The 24,910-nt window shown below is 45.6% G+C and overlaps 6 protein-coding genes and 1 long non-coding RNA gene across 7 annotated transcripts; 5 read left to right on the top strand and 2 right to left on the bottom strand.

The window, feature by feature from the left end:
- Positions 1-9: 9 nt before the first annotated feature.
- Positions 10-10,803, bottom strand: LOC6616239 (tuberin). Its single transcript, XM_032717699.1, has 15 exons — positions 10,749-10,803; positions 10,557-10,687; positions 10,240-10,491; positions 10,044-10,180; positions 9,812-9,986; positions 5,480-5,686; positions 4,511-5,425; positions 3,837-4,443; positions 3,571-3,770; positions 3,257-3,513; positions 1,118-3,197; positions 913-1,056; positions 612-782; positions 461-556; positions 10-395 (listed from the first exon to the last, which is right to left on the bottom strand). Exons 1-15 carry the CDS (start codon positions 10,801-10,803, stop codon positions 273-275), a joined length of 5,550 nt encoding a protein of 1,849 aa, XP_032573590.1. The 3' UTR covers positions 10-272.
- Positions 5,810-9,578, top strand: LOC6616241. Its single transcript, XM_002040569.2, has 4 exons — positions 5,810-5,883; positions 6,006-6,994; positions 8,218-8,388; positions 8,445-9,578. Exons 1-4 carry the CDS (start codon positions 5,810-5,812, stop codon positions 9,494-9,496), a joined length of 2,286 nt encoding a protein of 761 aa, XP_002040605.2. The 3' UTR covers positions 9,497-9,578.
- On the top strand, positions 5,844-7,083 carry LOC6616242 (ketohexokinase). Its single transcript, XM_002040570.2, has one exon. The coding sequence runs from the start codon at positions 5,893-5,895 to the stop codon at positions 7,009-7,011; it is 1,119 nt and encodes a 372-aa protein (XP_002040606.1). The 5' UTR covers positions 5,844-5,892; the 3' UTR covers positions 7,012-7,083.
- A 1,920-nt stretch (positions 10,804-12,723) lies between the features above and the next one.
- Positions 12,724-15,771, top strand: LOC6616238 (phospholipase B1, membrane-associated). Its single transcript, XM_032719096.1, has 4 exons — positions 12,724-12,949; positions 13,891-14,091; positions 14,436-15,233; positions 15,338-15,771. Exons 2-4 carry the CDS (start codon positions 13,903-13,905, stop codon positions 15,611-15,613), a joined length of 1,263 nt encoding a protein of 420 aa, XP_032574987.1. The 5' UTR covers positions 12,724-12,949; positions 13,891-13,902; the 3' UTR covers positions 15,614-15,771.
- A 2,231-nt stretch (positions 15,772-18,002) lies between these two features.
- LOC6616237 lies at positions 18,003-18,521 on the top strand. Its single transcript, XM_002040566.2, has 2 exons — positions 18,003-18,108; positions 18,201-18,521. The coding sequence occupies exons 1-2, from the start codon at positions 18,045-18,047 to the stop codon at positions 18,515-18,517; spliced, it is 381 nt and encodes a 126-aa protein (XP_002040602.1). The 5' UTR covers positions 18,003-18,044; the 3' UTR covers positions 18,518-18,521.
- A 797-nt stretch (positions 18,522-19,318) lies between these two features.
- Positions 19,319-22,437, top strand: LOC6616236 (glutamate receptor ionotropic, delta-1). Its single transcript, XM_002040565.2, has 5 exons — positions 19,319-19,896; positions 19,968-20,307; positions 20,454-20,647; positions 21,166-21,467; positions 21,521-22,437. The coding sequence occupies exons 1-5, from the start codon at positions 19,435-19,437 to the stop codon at positions 22,131-22,133; spliced, it is 1,911 nt and encodes a 636-aa protein (XP_002040601.1). The 5' UTR covers positions 19,319-19,434; the 3' UTR covers positions 22,134-22,437.
- Positions 22,438-23,165: 728 nt separating this feature from the next.
- On the bottom strand, positions 23,166-23,482 carry LOC116801068. Its single transcript, XR_004361757.1, has 2 exons — positions 23,367-23,482; positions 23,166-23,314 (listed from the first exon to the last, which is right to left on the bottom strand). It is a non-coding gene; the product is annotated as an uncharacterized LOC116801068 (long non-coding RNA).
- Between the last annotated feature and the right edge of the window lie 1,428 nt (positions 23,483-24,910).

Here is a 24,910-nt window from a genome sequence, read left to right as displayed (position 1 = left end):
GCAATCGGATTGGAAATGAACAGCGCTTATGTATTCTCACAAATTTTATAAACTTGTCAAATTCATTATGTTATATTATAATTATTTTCGTGATCATTGATTAGGCAAAGATTTTCTATTGTTGGTCTGGACAGACTTGATGTTCTTAAATCCCCTGCTTTGCCATTAAGGTAATATTGAAATCGGAAATCAAGAGATATCATGGCAGGATGCGTCTATAGGTCCTCTGCTCTTTTTTAATAGTTGTCCAGTTGGGAGCCTCTCGTTGTTGTCTATGTGTATTTAATGAAGTCACCTCGTTGGTCGTCCATATCCGAACCAATGGCTGAGGCGTTTATTCCGATGCCGCTCGAGGCGCTTCCGGATTTTTGCTGGCTGTTTAGTCCCTCAATAAGCTGGTTATAGGATTGTTAATTGGTTAATCTTTATCAACCCATTTAAAATCTCAACTATATCTTACCTTCGATCGCAGGCGCTTCAGTTTGCGCAATCGTTCCAGCCAATTCGATGCGTACGGATGCTTTTTCTGCACACTTTGGTAGACTAGCGACGCGAGCTGTAATTTATTGGAATTAATGAAAATCGTACTTAGCAATAGATCCTATGCTCACATTGGCGTGCAGCGCCATCTGTCGGGCCAAAAGGGGAGCACTGCGATCGGAGACTATCCGGTATTCTGCGTGGCACACGAATTTCGAAATCTCCGATCGCGCCTTCACATACACCCTGTTCGAGTTCAGGTCAAGTGGCTCCACGATCACGCAGGCGTAGTTGAATTGGCCCTGGAAGAGTAATAAACGGAATTAAATGCGGCTTATTACAATTAGAAAAGAAACTAGAGGTAGGATTCAAACTGATCAAGTGTGGATTGGATACAAGCAAACAGCTCGAACTTGGACTTGTAAAACCTACGGATATTGTGTTTAGATTGTACTCCTCTCCGCTTTCGTTGTAGATGATCTTAACAAAGTCATTGCCAATGTGGCTCTTCTTCTCGTTGCAGTTGGGATCATCCTGCAGATTGGTGGGCATCAGCGTAGCGACATGGAACGTAACCTACGAGGAAAAATACATTGGAGATACTCGCTTTGTAAGTCAGTTGGGGCTAACCATTCACCTGCAGTATGTCATCCTTCCAGATATAGGCAAACTTGCCATCTGCTCCGTTTCGATCCAACATTATAAATAGATTGTTTTGCTCAGCTTCCTTCAGACTGACCAGGGTGCCGATATTACGCAGGAACTCCACATACCTGGCGCTTCCGTGCGAATTGCGCAAGATCTCCACCTCGTTGTTGCACTGCCCTTGGCCCACGTACAGCACGCCGATCTTGTGCGTCTCGAACGGTGGGACCAAATCGATTAGGGAGACAGCGCTGCTGTTTTCCGGACCCACCTTCAATGGCTCATCTGTGACACCCAGCTGGCCAGTGGTGTACAGTTGCATGAAAATAAAGCTCGGGTTCATGCAGAGCTTGGCGTTGATGGGCGGCTTTGCGGCTCCGAAATTCCGGAAACTGCTGGCCGGCGGCGGACGCGTATTTCCGTTGTTCACCTCCCGCACCACCGAAATGGTTTTCGAACGACCTCGCATCATGTCTCCGTTGCCATTGTTGCCGTTGTCGTAATCGGAGGTTATCACTCCAACATTGGTGCCATTGCTGCCACTGCTGCTTGATTTGGCCAGTGCACCGGGCTGTGGAACAGAGGTGCCTCCAAAGCTGGTCACTCGACCAGTGCCCAGCAAAGGCGGTTGTCCGGGCGACAGCGGTGGCTTACCCAGCTTTAGCGTGGACCCTCCTGCTTGCAGGTTGCTTCCTCCAGCCACATGACTGCTGACATCGTCCGCCGAGTGCTGCTTGGGAGGTAGGGTGCCGCTTTCCGGCTGCAGGGCCAAGGCTGCGGTCTGCGACGGTGGTGTGGAGCCGGCTATCTCCTCCGGAATGGCCTCACAGCTCACACGCATATCCTTGGTGCTGTACTGAACAGTCTTCTTCTTCAAAGTCAACAGCGATTGCGGTTCATCGGCGGTGGTTTTCACGGGCTCCTGGGACAGTGGCGTAGGCTTGTTGGTTAGGAACGACTGCCGCCAGCTGGAACTCATCTCTGGGCTGGAATTTACCCGTCGGACGGGATTTCGGGCACGACTCTGAGCATCCTCAAAGGCCAGGGAGTCGTCGTCGGCTTCGCCATCACTCACACTTCCACAGAGAGCTGCCTCCTTGCCACGCTTTCCGGATGCTGTGACCCGCGGAATGGGTATGGCAGCAGCACCTCCAGTGCTGGGAGCATTTCCACTACCATTACCATTACCGTTGCCGTTGCCATTTCCATTCCCTCCGACCGAGTGAATTTCTTCCTGTCGCTGAAGGGCACGAGCCTTGGCAACCATTCGACTGCGCAGTGCACTTGCCTGAGGAGCCGTTGCTGCATTAACCTCTGGTTCTGGTTCCGGTTCGGGATCAGCCAACGTATGTGGTGGGACCTGAATGGTATTGTCCGGTCCAAAAACTCCGCCATGGGCAGTGGGAAGAAACAGCGACACCACATTATTGAACGGTAACTCCTGGCCAAAGCAATCGTTGGTGATGGGGTTCTGAATGCGGGTTATCCACGATATGTTGCCCGTGGGCCGACGAACCAACACCTCCGCCCAGCCAGTGCAGGCGCGCACGCAAACCGGCTGTTGCACTACGGATCCCGACGAAGGGCTCATGCTGACGGAGGATTGGGACAAAGAGTTTCCCAGGAGTGAGGTGTTGCTCCCCGTATGCGGCCCCTCGCCCAAGGCTCCGCCCAAGGCCTCGGGATTAGATCCCCGACGGGAAAGCGCGTCTAGCGATGCCGTGGAAGTGTTAGAGATCTGTCGATGTGGATGACCACCTGCGGCTGCTGAGTTCGACGAGGAGGAGGAGGTGAGCTCCGTGCTGCCAGCCGACTCATTGCCGCTGCTGTGCTGCAGGCTCACCTTGGTGTATCGTCTCTCACGCTCTGGCGAAAGTGGAGGAGCTGCATCACTGAGGCTCTTCGAGTTCAGACTAATGCTGGGAGCCTTGCCCAGTTGGGCACATCGTTCGCAAAGCCCACTGCGCGTGGGCGCCGACGGACAGCCGGAGGTGGTGATGGTCACCAGGTTGTTGCCCACTAGCCACGTCTGCGAAACGCCGTCCTTCAGCAGGAATTCCGCCGCTGGAAGACTGCAAAGGAAAGGTAACATCTTTAACTGCTAAGATATGTTGTATAAAATAACACTCACCGCTTGGGCATCGACGGACAAGGCGAATAAGTGTGGCGGGCCAAGAAATCAAAGCACGTCTCTGCCAGTTCGGCGTGGAAGTTGCGTAGACCGTTGTTCATTTGCGGCCGCATCTCCAGATCGTTCCAGGCATTGGCATTGTTGCGACTACCGCGCTCCGTTAGACTGGTGCTCCGCTTGCGATTGGATGAATCCTCGTTTAAGGAGTTTAGGTTCACAATGTCGCTAGACAACATCTTGGCATTCGACTGAATCGACTGGGAAAGTAAAACCAAGTCAGTACAAGTAACAATATGCAAATTTGTTATACCCACGCTTTTGATGTAGTTAACGCAGTTCCTGCGCAGCTCCAGCTTACACTTGAGGAACCATCCGGCGATGACATGGTGGGCCAAGGAAACTGTGTAGTGATCGTAGCGATGCGGTTTTGTGTACGGCAGCGTGATGGCAAACACGTACATGTTGTGCATGGACGTGAAGTTTGCGAAGAGATGCTTGGACAGATGTATAAGCACTAAACAAAGGGGACAAGTATTATTAAGTCACTGCTTCGGAAAGATCTTCGATCTAAGTTACTCACACGACAGAAATTCCAGAACCGGAGTGGCCAGTGCATTGGTATCCGACATCTTGCTCATTTGGAGCAGTACGTCCGGTAGCTTTCGCATCAACGCCTCCGGCATCTCAAGTATAAGGATGGTCATGGTGTTGATGCAGACGCTGGCAATGCCAGTAAGTACCCTCGAATTAAGAGCTGTTATAATGCCGTAGTGCTGCTGCGGCTGCAGGCTTTCGTGATAGATAACCAAGGAAGCTATGGCGGGCAATACGAGGGCGTGGAACTCGTCGGTGGGCCGCTTGAACTTGTTGTTGCTAACCAAGTTGATCTTGAGGAGCGTGTTGGCCAGCTCCTCGATGTCGTTGCCCTGCACCAGCGCCTTGTTCTGCAGCACCTTCGGCAGTTCCCTGATGACTAGCTGGAACACCTGATAATCGGTGTCGTGTTCTAGGCACCTCACTATCAGCTTGCAGACTCGTCGTATGGATATCGCTGTGGGGTGGGCTTGTGGCAACAGCGGTGAATCAATTCCCAGGTAGGGACTAAATTTCACGACTTCGTTGCTGCCCTCCGGATAACCGATATGGTAGGATCCGTTGGCCCGGGCCTTAAGCAACCAAGCGAAAATCTAAAAATGTAGACCAAGAACGTTTCAGTACACGAGGGTTCGCGACAATATGATCATTTTGACTCACTTTATAGCGCACAACACTTATGTGTTCGAAAATCTTTGGTCGTTCGTAGTGCAGTTCCATGTGGTCCATTAGAATGTTAAATATTTTAAGAGCATGGATCGCTGGCAGGCGATGCAGCTTGATGGCAAACACTTTGACCAAGCCATCAACTGCGGCGATAATATCCGAGATCTCGGATTCGTTGTTAACCAATCCAACGGTCACTTCTGCAAGAGTACCGTCACCAGATGAGGATGCATGTCGCGTGTGCTCAAAGGGTCGGTTGATGAGTGCCTCCAGGATGTCCAGCAGATCCATGCACCGTTTCGTGTCGCAGTGGGTGGCAAAATTGGAAAGAGCCCGGGCCACTGCCACTCGCACCTGCACACTCGACTCCAGGTGGATATGCGAAAGGTGCGACAGAACCACGCGACTGAGGATCTCTTCTTCATAGCAGGCACGGTTCTGGTCCATAATGCGCACCAAAGCCTCGATCGTCTTAATGCGTACGTTAACGTTGGACATGCGGTAGTATCGGCGAACGAACTGGGCCAGCACCTGGAGCCAATCTGGCCGCGTTGCTGTAACCCGTCGTGATCGGTACTCGATTAGGGCGAGAACGGAGGCCTCCGGGCGTCGGTCGGCCACTCGCTCGATGAGATCGTAGATGCGCTCCACATTGCCCAGAATCTGGGATCGGTCCTGCTGCAACAGCTTCTCGATGCAGTCGATGTTCTCGTGGAAATTGATCTGCAGGTGATGCAGACGATCCTTGTTTATGTTGACTTCTTCGTAATACTCGATGTTGCTAACGATCGAGGACATAATCTCGCAGATCAGATCCCAAATGATCTCTGAAAGCTGCCGCTTGGTAATCACCATGCGAACGCTGAGGATGACTTCGAAGGTCACGATCACCTGACGACTGTCAAGTGCCTGTGGAAAACCAAAGATTACATTACAGTTTTAGGTAGGGTTTTTAAGGCTTACCCGGAGGAAGGCTGTCAGCACATTCGTTGCATAGGTCATAGGTGAAACCTGGAAAATAATGTTCGAGCCGAAGATGTTCATGTTGAGATGGAACACGGCCCCACGCAACAGGTGGGCATCATCGTAAAGAGCTCGATCGTTGAGGATGCTGCACATCATCTTCATGGAATGGTATCCCAACTGGGTGCCCAAGAGGTTCTTCATGATCTGGAGATTTTAAAAAATACATATGATTTAATATTATTCTTCTTTCCAACGAAACAATTAAAGCCAGACAGAGAGTACTAGTTAGGCCTGGTAATTACATTGCATCTGCATTTTGTTAACGAAATGAGAAACACTTTAAATATCTTTGATTTTTCAATCTGCTTACAAACACATTTGGCAAGTGTCGAAATTCAGAAGTTTCCACAATGAAAAAGCAAATTGTTAAGGAATTCATAACCGTAAAGAAGGTACTTCATCTGCCACCGGAGCCACCACCACCGCCGCCACCTCCAAAGCGCCATGTTTTGGCAGTGGGCAGCTGCACGCTGGACATGATCACCATCGTGGATCTGCCTCTTTACCCAGGCCAGGTGCAGCGCACCACGGAGGGAAGCTGGCGGCGCGGCGGTCCCGCTGCCAACATATGCACCGTGTGGCGGCGACTGGGCTTGGAGTGCGAGTTCCTCGGCGTTTTGAGCAGGGTAAGGGCGTTCGAGAGCTTGTTGAATGGATTTCAATCGCAGGGCATCGACATTTCGCATTGCCCGCTGACGAATCACCGGCCTGCGCACCGCAGCATAATTGTCCAACGGAACGTGGATACACGAACCTTGCTGGAGTTCGCCAATGCCAACCAGGAGCTCACCTACCAGCAGTTTGTGGGCGCCGTGGACTACCAGAAGTACTCGTGGATACATTTCGAGTGTCGTAATCCCGTTGAGATGCTGCGCATGGTCCTGGCGGTCATACAATTCAACGAGCGCTGCCCCGAGTCAAGGATCACCCTCTCCGTGGATCTGGACAACTTGCGGCCGGCCACCATGTTGATGGCCAGTATGGTGGACTACGTCTTCGCCCGGAAGACCATGATGCGCACGTACTGTTTTATGAATGGACGCGAGGTTGTTTGGGCGATTAGAAATGAAATGCGAAGAGCACGGACTCAATGGGAAAAAAACCAGCCTAAAAAGATGCCCTATCTACCTCCGGATCCCCCAGACGAGCATTCCAGCGGATATTGCCCGGGACCGCTGAACAACCAACCCGTCGTCATATACAATAACTATATGGAAGGCGCCAGTTGCCTGATGGCCGACGACACCTACTTCAAGGTGGGCTCACAGATCCCGCCCAAATTTGTGGACGTTGTGGCCGTTAACGACACCTTCTCAGCGGCCGTGATATATGCACTGATTAAGGTCAAGATGCGGCTGAGGGATGCCATCGAGTACGGAACCCGGGCGTCGTCTCTGAAGTTGACGGGAAACGGATTCGATGTGCTGCGGTGTATGCCCAAGGATCTGATTGGTTGTTACTATACTTAAGCCCACGGTTTTATAAAATCTACTCTATACGTATCTGAAATCAATAAAGGGTTTAACCAAAGACACTAGAATAACAAGATGCGTAACGGCCATACATTCGTTTGGCACTATGCAGCCACTTTTTTTGTGAAGGCCAAATTTTCTTTCTTTCCGGGATCCTTTAGCAATATATCCAACAAAATATCTACTGGAAGTTAGTTCAATTATTATAACTACTGTAATTTGAAACATAAATTTTCCAAAAAGAAGACATAACATTGAGAAATAAATATTTCATAAAAATAATAATTATTTTTTAATTTCATAAAAAAATAATAATTTTATTAATAAATAATAAAAATAATAATTTTATTAATAAATAATAAAAATAATAATATTTCATAAAAAATAATAATACGTAGTAGAAAATAAAAATTAATAAAATAAATAAAAATATGAAAACAGTTCGTTGCAAAAGTCATATCGTCAGGCACGAAGTGCGGACACAAGCACTCAACAATCATTGCCTTATTAATTTTTCTCACGCCGCAAGCTGAATACCCTAATGACAAGTATTCTAATATAAAGTCATTTTCGAAATTCATTTTGTGATGTACATAGATTCGGCTATTACTATTTCTAAGCTTTATTTAAATAATAATAACGTTGAAGCAATGCAAAACAAGAATTTTTCGCATGGTGCCAATTGATAAAAAATAATATAGATTTACGAACTTCTAAGGTGAAGGGCATATTTTGTCAAATTTACAATACATGAGCATACGTGTGCACACATACAGTTGTATGCTATCACTGTATGCGTAGAAAAGAGCTGTTTGCTGTAGCGCTCTCCGCTCTTTCTCTCTCGAACAAAAACTCAAGAGAGCCTGGAGCCACCTCTAGAGCCACGGCCAAAAAATCGCGTGCCAAAAATTTGTATGGCCGTTACGCATCTTGTTATTCTAGTGTCTTTGGTTTAACCAAAAGGTGGCACCTTGTACTGAGGTCACTTGAAGGGAACTGGGTCAGCGCCCCACTCATTTATCGTCGGTATCGAAAGGGCCTTGAATACAGTTCTTCCACCTGGGGGCCACTGATTCAATGATCACTTCTTATTTCGGGAATAGGGTTAATCATCATCGGCCGGAGCATGTTGAATGATAAGAAGTGCTGAAGTCAGCGGAGCCCTCGATAAGTGGAGGAAATATCGAGCAGATAAAGACTGAGCAGAATACTCATTAGTATTAAAAAACAAATGTCGGAGCAATCTCTGCCCGCGATTGCCAAATGGGCTGAAAAATCTCAATCAAAGCGAGGACATAAAAAGCCAAGTCATTAGCAATCAACGTCGCATTCGACGGATTCCCAGCATAAACGCGCATCTGATGAAAATGGAGAGTGAGTGGTGTAAGAGTCGTTGGTTTCAGTGTGATCAAAGTTTTCGCTTCTTCCAGATCGCTTATTAGTTATATGGCTGCTTTCGGCCATCACCGCGGCATCGGTTAAGGCCGAACTTACAGATATATCCGCTATCTGCAGGATATCAGATCCCTGGCAAATGCTGCCCCACAAGGACAACTGCCAAAGGTTCTATGTTTGCACTGGCGACGATGACCTGCCCTTCCAGGAGTTCAGCTGTCCGGCGGAGTACCATTTTAGCAAGAAGCTCATGATTTGTGTACCCGGAGCCTGCACCGATGAATCCGTATTTTGTGGCCTTACAAATAGTGTGGAGCGAGTCCACAGCGATTGCACGCGATACCGACAATGCCTGGAGGGAGGATCCTTCGCCGTGGCCAAATGTTCCGTCGGAAACTACTTTGATCCAGCCCGAAGAGCCTGCCTCCCAGTGGCCATAAGTGCAGCCCATCAGTGCAGCTGTGTGCTGCCGGATAATGCCACTCTGGCCAATCCAAGCGACTGCGAGACATATTTCCGCTGTCACTCCGGACAGGCGGAGCTGGTCCAGTGTCCATCAGGAGACTACTTCGACGAGCGAGTGAGCAGCTGTGTGCCGGATCACACGGGAATTTGCCTGGAAAAGCCGACAATGCCGACACTCACAGAGCAAGCTATTGCTATGGACGAGTGCATCCGGACGGGCAGCCGCCTGGCACCGCACAGCCGAGATTGCCAACGTTACTACATATGCGCCAAAAAGCGGGTGCTGGAAATGCGCTGTCCCAGGGGTCAGTATTTCGATGTTGTACGACGGTTCTGCGCTCGTGATTTGGAAAGCGAATGTCAGGCTCTGCAGGCGGAGAAACAAGACCTGGAGCTGGACGAGAATATTCAAGTGGAGCTGGAGGAGAATATCCAGATTGACATTCCAGCGAAGCATAAGGTAAAGAATCAGGGACACAAGCCGGTCCAGAAGAACTCCGAAAAGGAAGTGGTCCGCAACCAGGAATTACCAGCGACGCAGGCTAATGACAAACTTCCACAGCCCTCAGCCGAGGCAGTGAGCAGCTACGATAAGTTCTCGTCGAAGTTTATTTCTATGTAACCGATTAATTCTAAGCAATCATTCATTAAATACAGCAATATCTGACGTTAACTATTAATAAATGCAACGAAATAATTTTGTATTTGCTTGCTGTTTGAGTGTATTCTACTACAAATGGTCAAAACTATTAAATAAAGGTATATTTGCATTCAAACTGAATGTATTCTATTTGAAATGATCAAAATACTAACTACATTTTCTAAAAAGAACTACCTATTTTTGCTATAGTTGACCAATTGGAATTTCATAACCCTGTATAGCTTCAATTACTTGATGGTTCAATAATTTCAATCATTTGATGTTTTAGGCACTTACCTTGAAAGAAGACGGGCAGTAGGGAGCATGATTCACAGTCCGGCACAAGGTGGTGATGCACTGCGGCAGCGGTTCGCTTGGGAAGATGGTGTACCCGATGACCATCTCCAGAATTGTGAGGCACTGCAGACCGATTTCGTTCACGGTAACGCTGCAGCTCAGGTCGCAAGCGTTCCTGGGGAAAAAAGGGATCCTCAAACAAAAGTTGTGGGTTAAAGAGTGCACCACTCACTGTACGATGCCCACAAGGATGTCTTTGTCCAGATGCGCTGCATTGAACTTGATCAGGTTGACCAGAATGTCAAGGTAGGGGGTGAGCAGATTGGCCTCCGTGATGGCTGGGATCCAGAGCAGCATGAACTTGCCAATCTGTGAGAGGAAGCAAGACAGTTAAGTCACCATTCATTTAAACCAGATCTGCGGCCAACCTTCTCCTCGAAGTTTGTGATATCCTTCCCATTGTCGGTGAGGGTGTCGAGCAGCTCAAGAAGGTGACGCAGATCCTCGCGGGCTTCGTGGTTCTGGATGACCAGGAAGAACTTCTCCCGCATGATGGTCAGGTTCTTGTACTGTGTGTAAATGAGCCGTTTATAGAAGCTCAAGGCAATCTGGCGTGTTTCTGCCGGCTTGTTGGGCACGATGAGATCGTTGGTGAGATTAAACAGAATGGTGATGGCGGTCTGTGGGGACGAATTACGAGAATCAACACATGTTCATGGCATCGCGCCAATTCGATGGAACGCACCTCGTCCAGATTGAAGTTTTGCAGCTGCATGTCGCCCAGCTCCTTCAGCATCCGGCAGCGTTGGGCCACCGGCTGCTCCGGGCGCAGTTCCCTCTCAAACTCCGGCCGCAGGGTCCGCTCGCCGACGTAACCTGTGAATCCCGAAATCCCAATTGAGTTCTCTGGCCCACAATGCTGCACCCACTTTGTTACCTGCCGGCAGCGATTTAAGGAACGACTTGAACTTCGACTTGTCCTTGGAGTTCATGGTGGGTCCTTGCAAGGGCGGTGGTCGGTGGAGCAGTGGCGCTGAGTGTGTGCAACCAGTAATTCCTAGCCTAGGTCCTAATAACAAATTATACACAGCACAGAACAGAGGAAGTCACTAAACAGCTGAGCGCAGTGTTACCAGACGACGATGCGGATTTCACCTCAAGTCCGCACGAGCTCAAAAAAAAATACTGCAAAACTCACCACTTTCCCGCTTTATTTGAATTCGTTGCAAACTTTGCGTTTGTATTATTTTATTAATTATGATAAATATCAAAACTTAAGAATATTGCATTTCGTGTTTCCTCTAATATTCAACGTTTTCCCACACGATTTTGAATATATTTTGATTTGCGGTAATACTTACAACATTTTGTCTGTTTACTAGCTTATTAACTTAATTAACAACTTAATAATGTGCTTGTGATTACTTACATTTTTGTTTTCTGTTGCGAGGCAGAAAAGTTTCTATTTTGCAGCTTTAGAATAACAACGATTAATCGATAAATATAATAATAATAATTAAACTTTGTTTTTGCATTTAATAAGAGCGTTTACTAATTTTCTTGAATAAATAGAAGAATCTTTCCGCAGATTTTGTCGGGAGTACCATATATGAACAATTAAATTTATTTTCATTAAAAAAAAGGACAACAAAATTATCCCACTATTACAACAATCTAAAGAAGGGGAAAAAAGGCCAGAATCAAACCAATATATTTTCCTCCTTAAGTCTTTGAATGATTCAGACAATCATCCTGCACGATCTTATTTCGTTTGTTCAATTTTATTTATTACCATTCGAATAAGATGCCAGTAAAAATGTTGTGATATTTATTTAAAGTAGTAAGAGTGAGTCGATATACTATTTATCAAAATGATTGCTAACCTGACTCGTCTCTAAGTTTCTTTCACATAACTTGAACTCCCCCAAATTGAGTGATATCAGGCCCCAAAGCACTTTTAGCATTAGTGTCGGCACTTGGATGGATGGCGGATCTGATCGTCTTGGATCGGATTGGATTGGATCATCCTCCAAAGTGACATCTAGCATGCCACACATACATGAGTAATCTTCGGCCTCTCTGCCTACGTCATAAATTAGCCAAAAATCCAACTCGACTCGATGTGGCTGTGTGTTGCCGAGCTTCGACGGTTCCTCCGTGTCGATTGGGCTCGTTGATTTATAACAAGTTGCTGTCGCTTCTTCTCCGGATTCGGTGTCTGGCTTAATTGCTTCTGGCCGTTATGATTGTATCGACACAAGGTTAGTCAATTGCACTAGGCAGGCAGGCAGGCACAGGGTCTCGATTACTTGTATAGGAAGTGTTATTCGCGAGTTTGGCCAAATCGGAAACGATCATCATCTTGTTCCCGAGCCGATGCAAATGTACATTTATCTGTGGCTCTTTTATGGCATTCCCGGCCATTAAAATCCCCATCGGCCAATTAGCGGCTATAAACGGGCATATCGTCTGGACCAAAGTCTGAGCTCTTCTATTTATAAAACCAATGTCCGATTTCATCCCAGACCAGGGACCGCAAGGCACGATGACTGGGCTGGTTAGAATCGCGATCGTGATCGCAATAGCCACGCATGACAGGTGTAATGGAAGCCCATCTGGACGGCGGACTATTTTTATCGGCCCAACGAAAGTGAACATCACATTTAGCGCTTCGCAGTTGCGGCTTCAACCAGTATGTGAATGTGAGTCTGAATCTGAGTCTCTGAATCTGACTCTCAGACAGCCGATATATATGGCCATATATTTTTCTACTTTTGTTCTGTTTCGCCAGTCCCGCACATGCGATGATTGTGGTTTTGTTTTTAGTGCTATTCCATTTTATTCTATGCGTAGTCACCGACGAGCGCTGCCCGCTGGGACTCCGTATAAAATCAGCATAATCAGAAATTCTACCCAGCAGTTCGTTCTAAGGCATCGACGGAGCCGGACGCTCATCGCGCTTTTGGCCTGGAATATTCGATCGGGACTCGCGGTGCCCATCGCATCTCAAGTAATTGTGCAATTCGTGTGTGAGCATAAGAGTTGCAAGATTTACTACGCCAAAAATAAGTCAAGTGAAATATATTAAGTTCGAAATTCCGTCTGCGGATAATTAATCGTGCCTGCATAAGATAAGAGGTATGATAAGAGGGTATCATACGAGTATTTGGTTTCGCGTTGTTCTACATTTGCGCGTTCGCTTCCTAAGTCTTTTGTTTCGTGTGGGGCTGAAAGGAAGCAAATTCGCTTAGCCAAACGAAATCGAAATTTAAATCAATCTTTATCACAACTGGATTTGGCACGCTCTCTAGATGTCTTATGTAGCTCTGACTCGGTTTCCCCCTTCCTAGACACTTCCGCCTGCAGTCCAGTATAATTTTGATAATTTTGGCCATTTTCGGCAACTTTGTGAACTGAACGTTTTATATTTTTTGCAAATTTAATGAACGTCTTAAGAGTTGAATGCATAAAATATGGTATTGACTTAAATCTTCATAAAGAGCAGTAATAAATAATGAAACTTGTGGAATAACTTTCAAAGGCAATTAAACCGAATGGGTTCCTCTTGTTTTTTGAGCACTTAAAATTAGGTAAAGTAATACGTGACTTAAAAACTTGTGATTAGCTATTTTTAGTTGGATTTAAGCCCGTAAGATGCATGTATTTATACATAATATTCCATAATATTTATTGAAATTAGTATCTAGGTATTTCATCAAAATACTCTTCTCGCCTTACCAAATTGATTAGTCATTTCGCATTATCTATGGCTCCACCACATATTTTGTACCATAGCAATCAATTAGCATAACGTGGTCAATATTATTAAATGCCGAAATGTTAAAATTAGTCGGCTTCAAGCCGCCGATGCCAAAACAAAAGCCAAAAACAGCCAAAGGTGAATAAACTGAAGGGGCCCGAGCGCGGCTTCTGTGTAATTTCTTGGCCAAGTTTGGGGAACTGGTTCAAAGTTGAGCACGTCACCAGCGAAACCGAAAGTGTGTGGCGTGGAGTGGGGTTCGTTTTTACAGACCTGGTCGAGACTTACACGGCTTTTTATCTTATCTCCCTCGCCACAGCTGTCTTTCGAGATGTCATCGAGTCGCTTAATTTGCTTTGGCCTGCTCTTCCTGCTCGCTTTCGGCCAGGTGACGTCACAGCGCACGTCACTGGACGTGGCTCTGAAGAACGTCTACAGACCGCTGCGTCTTCTGGGCCTGGCCTTTACCGGTCGATCTGGCGACGATCCACAAAACGTGCAGCGCGTGCAAATCGCGGGGGTAAGTCCAGCAGACCATAATGCAACCATTGATCCGGATTTGGTTCCAATACTTTCCGATCAGAACTTACTTATGGAAATGCGGTCAGTGTACTGTTATTTCATTTTAATTGACCGACGGCACTTTAGCTCGAAAAAATGCCCCACAAAATTTACAAATTTATACACATACGTTTTTATTAAAAATATAAAAAATATTAAACTTACATTTCATGTAAGCGAGTATTGCTGTTTCTTATGGATTGAGACCTAACAAACTGTTTTTTTTCTTCTGCTTTGGATGATTTGAAGAACATAAATATTTAAAAATACTTAATTTGCGATTTCCATTTCGATTGCCGACAGAAAACGCAAAAGTCAAACCCACGAACTCGAGCCCTGCTGGAGTTCTGCGATGTGGACCACGGACCCGGAAAGAGGAGCCCGGAGCGACCCACCAGTGTGCATCGCTTGCGACCCGGAGACATCGATGTGATCGGAGCAATGGGCGACTCGCTGACCGCCGGAAACGGCATCTTTGCCACAAACTTACTGCATGTGACCGTTGAGAACAGGGGCGTTGTGTGGTCCATTGGTGGGCAGTACGACTGGAGGAAGTACTTGACGTTGCCAAACATCCTGAAAGAGTTCAATCCCAACCTGTACGGCTATGCGATCAAGGACGGTATCTCGACGGACCGCTCCTCGCGCTTCGATGTCGCCGAACTGGCCGCCATGTCCAGGGATATGCCGTACATGGCCAAGGTCCTGGTTCGGCGCATGCAACGCGATCCGAGGGTGAACATGACCTCCGACTGGAAGCTGGTCACCCTCTTCATTGGCAACAACGACTTCTGCACAGACATCTGCTACTATCCGGAACCGGAGAAGACCGTCGACTGGCACGAGCGCAATATGCTGAAGACCTATCGCTACCTCAGGGACAATGTACCCCGTCTCATGCTCAACATAGTGCCCGCTCCCAATCTCCGCTTCCTGACCAACCTCACTGGTCTGCCGCCTATCTGCTATAGTACCCTGCGCTTCGAGTGTCCCTGTCTGATGGGCAAGGGTAAGGGCCAGCTGGATTATCTGGAGGGCATCATGAAGCGCTGGATAGCCAAGGACTTTGAGATTGCCAACAGAGAGGAGTTCAACACCGAGGTAAGCTTAACTTCTGGTCGGGATGTTACAAATTTAAGTGCGGTAGCAATTGCTTAGGATTGGAATTTAATTTTAAAATGTTTCGAATTAATTTCATTTTTCAGACATTTACGATAAATGTACAGCCCTTCTCGCAGTTCCAGGACTTCCCACGCACTCGCTCCGGGCAGACGGATACCCGTTTCTTCTCGGAGGACTGCTTCCATCTCAGCCAGCGAGGACATGCGGCGGCGGCCAACTCCATATGGAACAATATGCTGGAGCTGCCCGGGGAGAAGAGCGGATTCGCCACCCATCTGTTCGAGACCTTCCGCTGTCCCAGCGAGATGCGCCCGTTCCTGATCACCCGGGAGAACAGTCGTCCGGAGTTCGTGATCTAATCCAAAAAATAGTGGGGCCCGTTCTCCTCCGTGAATTACTCCCTGTGATATCGCACCTAAGTCTTCTTCGCTAGCTTGCCTGTGTATTTGTAGTCCTAATTAGGCGTATGCCAAGTGTAAATACAAAACTTCGACGAGAATCAGAAAGTCAAATAAAATGATATTCTTGAACTACGTGAGTGAATTTTGCATGGCGAATTTCCATATCACTAGCATAGAAGCGGTGGGCACGTGGATTTCTGTTGGCGGGGTATGGAAAACTTCTATTGAAGTACAAGTGATCCATAATAATGAGACCATGATTACCTGTTTATAAGCTAAGTCAAGCCAGAAACATAATATCAGCTCGGATTGGAGTAGTTGTAATTATACAACACAGCGAGAAACAAGATTGCTGAAGATCAGATATTTCCGATCTTAGTATAAGTATAAGTATCTTAGTATCTTGGAAATATACCCGTTTCAAACGAATAACTTTTCTCACCTTTAAACATCTAAAAGTTCGCTTAAGACGCTAACCGTTCATTTTGATGACCGGTAGATGTGTAGTGTATCAAGTGGTATCCCACCTGCTAATAATGCCATAAACCTAATGAGTCCGTGAAAATGAGACTCAAATAATAGTAACGCCTATTATGTGTGTGGCCTGTTATTATAATCGCCCTAACAAATTGCTTCTTTCGTGCTGCCAACATGGTGGTGAATTGCTCACCTGTGCGATGGATGTTAAAGAAAATGAATGGCCCATTAAGCCAGTCGTATGTGTATTTATTAAAACATCTCCCATCTCGTTATAAACTTGCAAATCATCCCGTGATAAGCGATAAGCTGTGGAGCTGTGGAACTGTGGATGACACACGACACGACTGGCGGCCAACCGTTGATGGGCGCGTCATAAAACCTGTTACAATTAATATTTTTTATTTTACTCTTCCCAGGCAACGAGGCGCACGCACCAGCGAACATCAATAAAGCCGGATCCCAATTGTGGCTTAATTCGGTGGCCGGGCATAAACAGCGAATTGCCGCCGTGTTGTACGTGTTTTCGAGTGGGCCAATGATCCCCGCCCAGCCCCTCACTTCGCCGCCAACGGTTTCGCCGCCTGGTGCCAAAAAGTAGCAACAAAGTTTGAGTAAACAAATACAAAAATATACACAACTATTACCGCATTTACTTCGAGAGCCAGCTTTTTGCGGCTTGCAGCATTTCAAAGCCGGCGCATCGGCATTGACTTTGAACTTGAGCCCCATTCCCCGCATATCGGTCAGCACATTTTTGGGTTCCGACTTGGGTCTTGAACATACTTTATGTGGGTATATAAGTATATAGTCGCATAGGCATGCGAGGCATGGTCGACCAGTTTCTCTAGATATTTACTAGATCCCATTCAATCAATTTCCATGAAAAAGTTTCGCCAATGCTGATTGCTAGTTTTGCATATGCTTTCAAAACCACTCAAATATTTTACAAAATTACAACTGATACATGAGGTCTTTTAAATGTAAAAATCATATAAAATTCACTTAATAATTTCAAACAATTTAATTGCTGTCCATTAACTACACACAAAATAGGCAATTTCATTGTCAGGTAAAGTTAAGTAACAACTATATGGCAAAAGGAGATGTAGAATCAACACTATATACCCTGTAAATGTAGTTTTCATTGAATCAATAACATATATTAAATGCGATGCCTGGTTAACCACTTGATTGAATGCTCATACCCAACGATCTTCGATCTGGGATGGGATCTCTGGAATGGAAACCGGACACTGTTTACCAATCCAAGTATCAATCAATAAATAATTATTAGTTTCAGACTGCATATGTAGAGAAGGTGCCAAAGTACAAATACCTGTTTTCGAGACGACTTTATATAGCCAATAAATTCAAACTTATTTGCTTGGCGCCCATCGTAGCGACATCTTGAGGTAAAATCCAGCACTCTTAAAACACGATAGTTATCGTACAATACGAATGGTGAATAAATAATGAATATAATACCCCGCACTAGAAGGGTATATGTATTTTGCGAGGGAGTGGATCCGTATAAATGGATCACTCAAACTTTATTTGCAAGATATGAAGACTAACATAAAAGAGAGTTCTTTTCTAATCAGCAAGTTTTTCGGGTTCAAATGATGTATCTATCGTATAATAATATTTTTATATAATATGACTTTATTTAAGTATTTTTATTTGAAATAAGAGATTTTCTTTTAGTGTCCTAAGGTCTTTGGCTTCATATAGTGAAAAGACCAAACGAAGTGGTTTCAGGTATTTCGGTAATGAAGCGAATGACCATAGCAGGGAAATAAGAAAAGCGTCGATGAAGAGTTCTTGAACTTTTCTGCTTACCTCGCACTCTGAATAATATATATTTCGATGCACTTTGGCCCGAGTTGCACGTTTGCGCAAATTTCTAGCCATGGGAGACGACAACCAGCGATTCCAGTTCCAACTGCAGGCAGTGGCAACAGTTTTCTTGTTGGGTAAGGTCCACTTGTACGCCATTAGGGCAGCGAAGTGATTGAAATATATAAGATATTTAGTTAAATTGAAAATAAAAACCCTTTGATCACAGTTTCACAGCTCTGCTTTGCCCTGCCCTTCGCATCTTCCACCGGAAACGATATAGAAAACGATGGGAACATTCAGAATTCGGTCAGTGGACGACCCGTGGACTATCACACGGTGGTGGGCCACTTCAAGGACTTCTTCATGTACCTGCCGGTGATGATGACCACGCTGAAGGAGACGATGTCCGGATTCCCCAAGTTCGCCGAGGGCATGCGCATCCTGACTTCTGGCAAGGGACGAGTGGACGGCGAGGATTGCAAGTGCAGCCAAAATGCATTGGCCAGCGGCGAACTCTTGGACACCAATTCTCGCTTCGGTTGACCCAGTAGATACTTTACACATGCGCACATGACAAATAAAGAAAAAAGAAACACATGAGAATCTAACAAATTTGAAGTTCTCTCTATCTGGAATATAGCATTTTATAGCATCTATATGCATACAAAATCTGAAGAGAATCAATATAATCAGATAACTAGAGTTCCAAATCTAGATTTTAGCTAAGGTAAGTGAAGTATTGAGAACGGGAAACGCAGCTTGTTACCAAAAGACAAACCTATAAATTATAATTGCATAGTCATTAAACAAACTGTCGGCCATATTAAGTCCTTAAGTAAGAACTAATTTGTTTACCGATGACTCTGTGGCTTAGTTAGCTAATAGGAAAATCAATTCTGGCCGTAATTGGGGAGCTCAAGTATCCCGAGAAGCCTTCATGCTCTTGAAAGGTGAAATTGGTTCGGCAATGACGACGCAATCCAGGCATAACCCATTTTCGCTGGACTTGAACTAGATACATCACATATATAGGACATATATTTACATCTATTTTCTTAAGCTGTTGCCCAGCTTATTAGCCAGACCCCTGGGAATGGTCACCACCTGGCTTCCAACCCGGCATGGCGTCCAATCAAAGCCTCGAATCTGTATTCCAATCACCGAGGTTGGGGTGGAAGTTGTGGCCACCCAAAGGAGCCGCACGTTCCATGACCCACTGTCATGTTTGCACTTGTCATTATTGTTAATTGTATTTGCGGGGTGGCCAAGCGTACAGGGACCATATTTACAAAGCAATCCGAATGGCCGAGGCGGGACAAATGTAATTCAAAGTTACCACTTTCCGTTTCAGTGAGGCACGCGGCGTTGTGGGGAACGCAACAGAGGAATGTCCAGGAAGCGCAAAAAGTGAAATTATTAGAGTTGCAAAACCCCAAATAGTACAGTAGGCACTCGCATCGATGGCCACTGGCATCGAGCTGCTGGTGGCCGCTGCCCTCTGCGTCGCCTGTCCGCCGCTAAACGATTCCCCGCCGACGAACCTAATCCAGCTGGGCGAAAATGGCACTTATTCCCCGGTCACCGAGCTGCCCATCGATGTGGAGGATTCGGATGCCGTATTCGATCCGGATGCCCCCGTGGAGACGCTGGAGACCATTAACAGGAAGAAGCCAAAGCTGCGCGAGATGCTCGATTGGATCGGGGGCAAGCACCTGCGCATCGCCACCCTGGAGGACTATCCGCTCAGCTACACCGAGGTCCTGGAGAACGGCACCCGTGTCGGGCATGGAGTCTCCTTTCAGATCATCGACTTCCTCAAGAAGAAGTTCAACTTCACCTATGAGGTGGTCGTGCCCCAGGACAACATCATCGGCTCGCCGAACGACTTCGATCGCAGCCTCATCGAGATGATAAACAGCAGTGTAAGTAGTCTGGCGGAGATTGGATTTGGATACTATATAGTCGGATTATATCTTATATCGATGGCCAACAGACGGTGGACTTGGCGGCGGCCTTCATACCCTCGCTCTCTGACCAGCGCAGCTTCGTCTACTACTCCACCACGACGCTGGACGAGGGCGAGTGGATAATGGTGATGCAGCGTCCCCGGGAGTCGGCTAGTGGGTCCGGACTGCTTGCGCCCTTCGAGTTCTGGGTGTGGATCCTGATCCTCGTCTCTCTGCTGGCCGTGGGGCCGATCATCTACTTGCTGATCATTCTGCGCAATCGGCTAACCGGCGATGGCCAGGAGACGCCCTACTCCCTGGGCCACTGCGCCTGGTTCGTCTACGGGGCGCTGATGAAGCAGGGCAGCACCCTGTCGCCCATCGCAGGTGGGCGCAATTAGGTTAAAGTGCAATCGAGCGGTTAAGATAGCCATCGGCGGGCGCTAATGGCCCACGGATTGCATGCCAAGCCATCGGGGACCGGGAACCCCGGCAGTTTGTCGTTTCATTAAGCCCATTGAAAACCATTGCAGACTCGACGCGGCTGCTCTTTGCCACCTGGTGGATTTTCATCACGATACTGACGTCCTTCTACACGGCCAACCTGACCGCCTTCCTGACCCTCTCCAAGTTCACCCTGCCGTACAACACGGTCAACGATATCCTGACGAAGAACAAGCACTTCGTTTCCATGCGGGGCGGTGGAGTGGAGTACGCCATTCGGACGGTGAGTGGGATCCCGTGGGATACGGAGGAGCGGAAAGGCATGGGAAGTCCATGAAAATATCGATTTTTAGTGGTGCAATAGTTCTGGATCCTTAATGCAAACATTTTTTGCTTAATTTCACACATAATATAGGATAGCTGATTGGGTTGTACAAGCTATTTTTCCAAGCTTTCCATAGATAATCATTCTCATGAGAAGAAAACTTCTTGATTTCGAAAACCTGTATCAGGTTTAAGATTGTGAAAGAGAGCTGAAAAAACGAGAGAGAGAGAGAGAAAGAGAGCCAAATGAGAGCAAAGTCATTTGCAATCTGAGAATGGTTCGATCTCGATCTGAGTAAGAGTATGAGTATCTGAACATGATTCGATCTTGGCTAGATTTATAGATCGTAGAGAACGGGGTTTTCTCTGCGTGAAAGTGTGTAATATGCAACCGTTAATCTAAATTGAAATCTTAAAATAGATTTCTTACGTTTATTTAAAATTTTTAATATTTATTCATTCCCGTTTATCGTTCAGACCAATGAATCCTTGTCCATGCTAAACCGAATGATCCAGAACAACTACGCCGTATTCTCGGACGAGACCAACGACACCTACAATCTGCAGAACTACGTGGAAAAGAATGGCTATGTTTTTGTGAGGGATCGGCCGGCGATAAACATAATGTTGTACAGGGACTATCTGTACCGGAAAACCGTGAGCTTTAGCGACGAGAAGGTCCACTGCCCGTTTGCCATGGCCAAGGAGCCGTTCCTGAAGAAGAAGAGGACCTTTGCCTATCCAATCGGCTCGAATTTGAGCCAATTATTTGACCCGGAGTGGGTGAGCTGATGCTTTAACCATACGGATAATGCCATTTCACACCTTGCAGGCTGCTACACCTGGTGGAATCGGGTATCGTGAAGCACCTGTCTAAGAGGAATCTGCCGAGTGCCGAGATCTGTCCGCAGGACCTCGGCGGAACGGAGCGACAGCTGAGAAACGGCGACCTGATGATGACGTACTACATCATGCTGGCCGGCTTCGCCACCGCACTTGCCGTCTTCAGCACTGAGCTGGTGTTCCGGTACGTCAATAGTCGCCAGGAGGCGAACAAGTGGGCGCGTCACGGAATCGGACGAACGCCCAATGGACAGTCGGTGGCTCCATCCCGCTGGCTGCGTGGCTGGAGGCGATTGAACAGTGGACACGGGCAGCTCCTGGGCGCCAACACCCACGGACAAAATGTCACTCCTCCGCCACCGTACCAGAGCATCTTCAACGGCGGCAGTCACGGAGCTCCACTAAATCGCTGGCGACGTCCCCTCGCAAACGGAAATGCCCTTGGCAATGGTGTCCTCCTGGGCGGCGATTCTGAGGGCGGTGTGCGGCGCCTGATCAATGGACGCGACTACATGGTATTCCGCAATCCAAATGGTCAGAGCCAACTAGTCCCCGTCAGATCGCCCTCGGCGGCCCTCTTTCAATATAGCTACACCGAGTAGATATTAGCGAGTGCAGTGATGGGAATTTATGAGAACTTATTGGAATACCTTCTGCATAATGTGTATTCTAAGAGTTTGTATCTTACTGCAGTAATGTATCTGAGATATAACTCAAACTTCAAAAATTACTTTAAAAAGATCTTGCCTTTGATTGGATGTTTCGATATAAATATTAGATTCTTCCCATCACTCCTTATATTCACGTGCAATCTACACCTGTGACCACAGCACTCGAGACGTAGACATCCAATAAGGAAAGCGTTTAAATAAAGTGCACTTATAAGTAACATTTGACAACTTTCAATTGGGGTCTTTTGAATAGCTGTTTATTTGGAATATACATATTCATATATATAAAGAGCAACGCTAGTAATAAGTTTAATCATTTTACAGAATTGCTTTTGAATTTAACTGTACGCGTTTGTGAAATAAAAAAATTAAGTGTATAATTTGTCGGTGATTCCATTTTCAGGCATTTTAAATGTGATAACATTAATTATATAGCTTTCACGTGCTACAATTTATAAAGTTTATTTACGTTACTAAGCAATCTTTATGTGCTCTTTATTGATTGTTTACATCCGTTACTCGTGAAGTAAAAGGGTATACTAGATTCGTTGAAAAGTATGTAACAGGCAGAAGGAAGCGTTATATAGTATACAAATTATATATATTCTTGATCAGGATCAATAGCCGAGTCGATTTATCCATGTCCGCCTGTCCGTCTGCCCGTTGAGATTTACAGTTTACAGATTTACAGATTACAGTTTCTAATCGCAGTTTGTTTACCCATGTTGCCACGCCCACTCTAACGCCCGCAAACCGCTCACATTTTTGAAAATAGTTTAGTTTGTCTTGCCAATTTTTATTTGTATACCAAACACACTGTGGACACGCCCCTCTATTTCACGCCCACACTTTTAAACAATTTTTAAATATTTTCTCATTTTATACCCAATAAATATGCCAGATAAATGATGAAATTTCGCGTTCGCATTAACGACTAGTGACTAGTAATTTTTAGACCAAACGTGTATACATTCATATTTATTAGTTTTAAGAGCACTTTAATGTTGAACCTGTCGTCGTGCGTCACTTGGAGTTGCCTTAAACGGCTACCCCACACATTGGTTCCCGAAAGAAAGGGCAGACTAATCCGTGGTAGTAGAACACGTTTTATTCTGGAAGAATTCGATGTTTCACAATTAAAACTAACTTAACTTATTAGCTCACCGCAGTGTGTCCTCCAACTCTTACACGACAACGCAAGCTCAATTTTCCCGGCTCTTTTTACAATGGCGAAAAACAATGTGCCCAGACACATATGGGCTTACAAATCCTTCCACATTCGGACTTCTTAAAAATACTAACTAGATAACAATATTCGATCCGCGACAGAACCATTGAACCAAAATAAATAAATATTTTCCCTGAAAATATTTGACATAATCATCTAATTGTGTAGACAGGAATATAAAGTGAATTGCCATTACTTTTTATAGTTTCATTTAATCGATCTCTTATCTATAAATCTATAATCCAGCTCTCATATAAAAGAGCAGTTTCAAAATGCAGGTCGTCGTGAAATTACTGATGAGTTAGCTAGTCAGTGAAAAAGTATCTTACGCTAACATTCCATCTCCCTTATATTGTCCTTTTGGCATTATTTGCTGTTGCTTTTGGCAGATATATAGTAAAATTGTTGTTTTATTTTTGAGTCGAACTAATGTCCCGTCAGTTGACTAAGGACAACGCCAAGAAATAAAAAATAGTTTTTAGGAGAAATAGTTTCACGACTTTATTCTTTGGATCTCAGCTTAAGACTAAAAATCAAATGCAAAGTGGATTGAGGAGAAGCCTCAGTATTTGAACAATATTTGTATTTCGGGAGAGCCTCGCTCTTGGGTTCTTAAGATTAGATAGCGTTGAAAGAGGGCAGTCAAATCTGCTTAGGTCAGGCTTTAGGATGTTTACAAGAACGGCTGCGCTGCCAAAGATAAACGAATGCTGCGCAGCTGGGATACATTATGGAAAATTACTAGAGTGCATTACTGATTTCTTTGAAATAATAGAAGTGGCTGGTTTGGACCACCCAAATACGTCACTATATATCTCAAGAAGATTGCGATTACCAACTACCGCTTATCATGTATCCCTTTTGTCTATGGGTTTCCTATGAAAATTGAGCCAATAAAGTTACACTGTTCTTGTTCTTGATGCCTAATTAAAAAGTTAAATACTTTTGACCTGTGAATACTGTGACCTGTATGTGACAACACATACGATTAGTTTTAATATCATGAAATGTTCACGGAACATATTATTTAATTACTACGTTGGATTTCAACCACGTAGCGGCTTCACTGCTCGAAGACTGAGAAGGCGTCACCGAGGAGACCTTTGCTATTAGCTAATCTAAATTATTATTCAAAATTGTAGTTCATCATTGTTGTTATGTGTTCGTGTTATGTTCGTTGCCTCTGTTAGTTCCTACGTTTTAGAGACATTCAATTGGTTGCATGACGTAAAATAAAATTATATTAATATATAAAAAACTACCTTCAATTGTGTAGAACAATCGCTAATCCCACTGCCCAAAGCTGTCAAGTACCAAGTACCATGGATACCTTTGGTTTCCGTGGGGAGGCTCTGAGTTAGCCATTACTTGTTTAAACTACCGGATTAGGCCGAGCTCTGTGTTCTAACGATTTAGACATTTCCACATTCAACAAGCAATCACCATAAGTGTAATTTTCATATTTATTTTTATTCATATT

This window comes from Drosophila sechellia, chromosome 3L (assembly GCF_004382195.2).
Source record: "Drosophila sechellia strain sech25 chromosome 3L, ASM438219v1, whole genome shotgun sequence".
Lineage (NCBI taxonomy): Eukaryota > Metazoa > Arthropoda > Insecta > Diptera > Drosophilidae > Drosophila > Drosophila sechellia.
The sequence above is the reverse complement of the archived record's forward strand: the minus strand, read 5'-3'. Positions and strand labels throughout refer to the sequence as shown.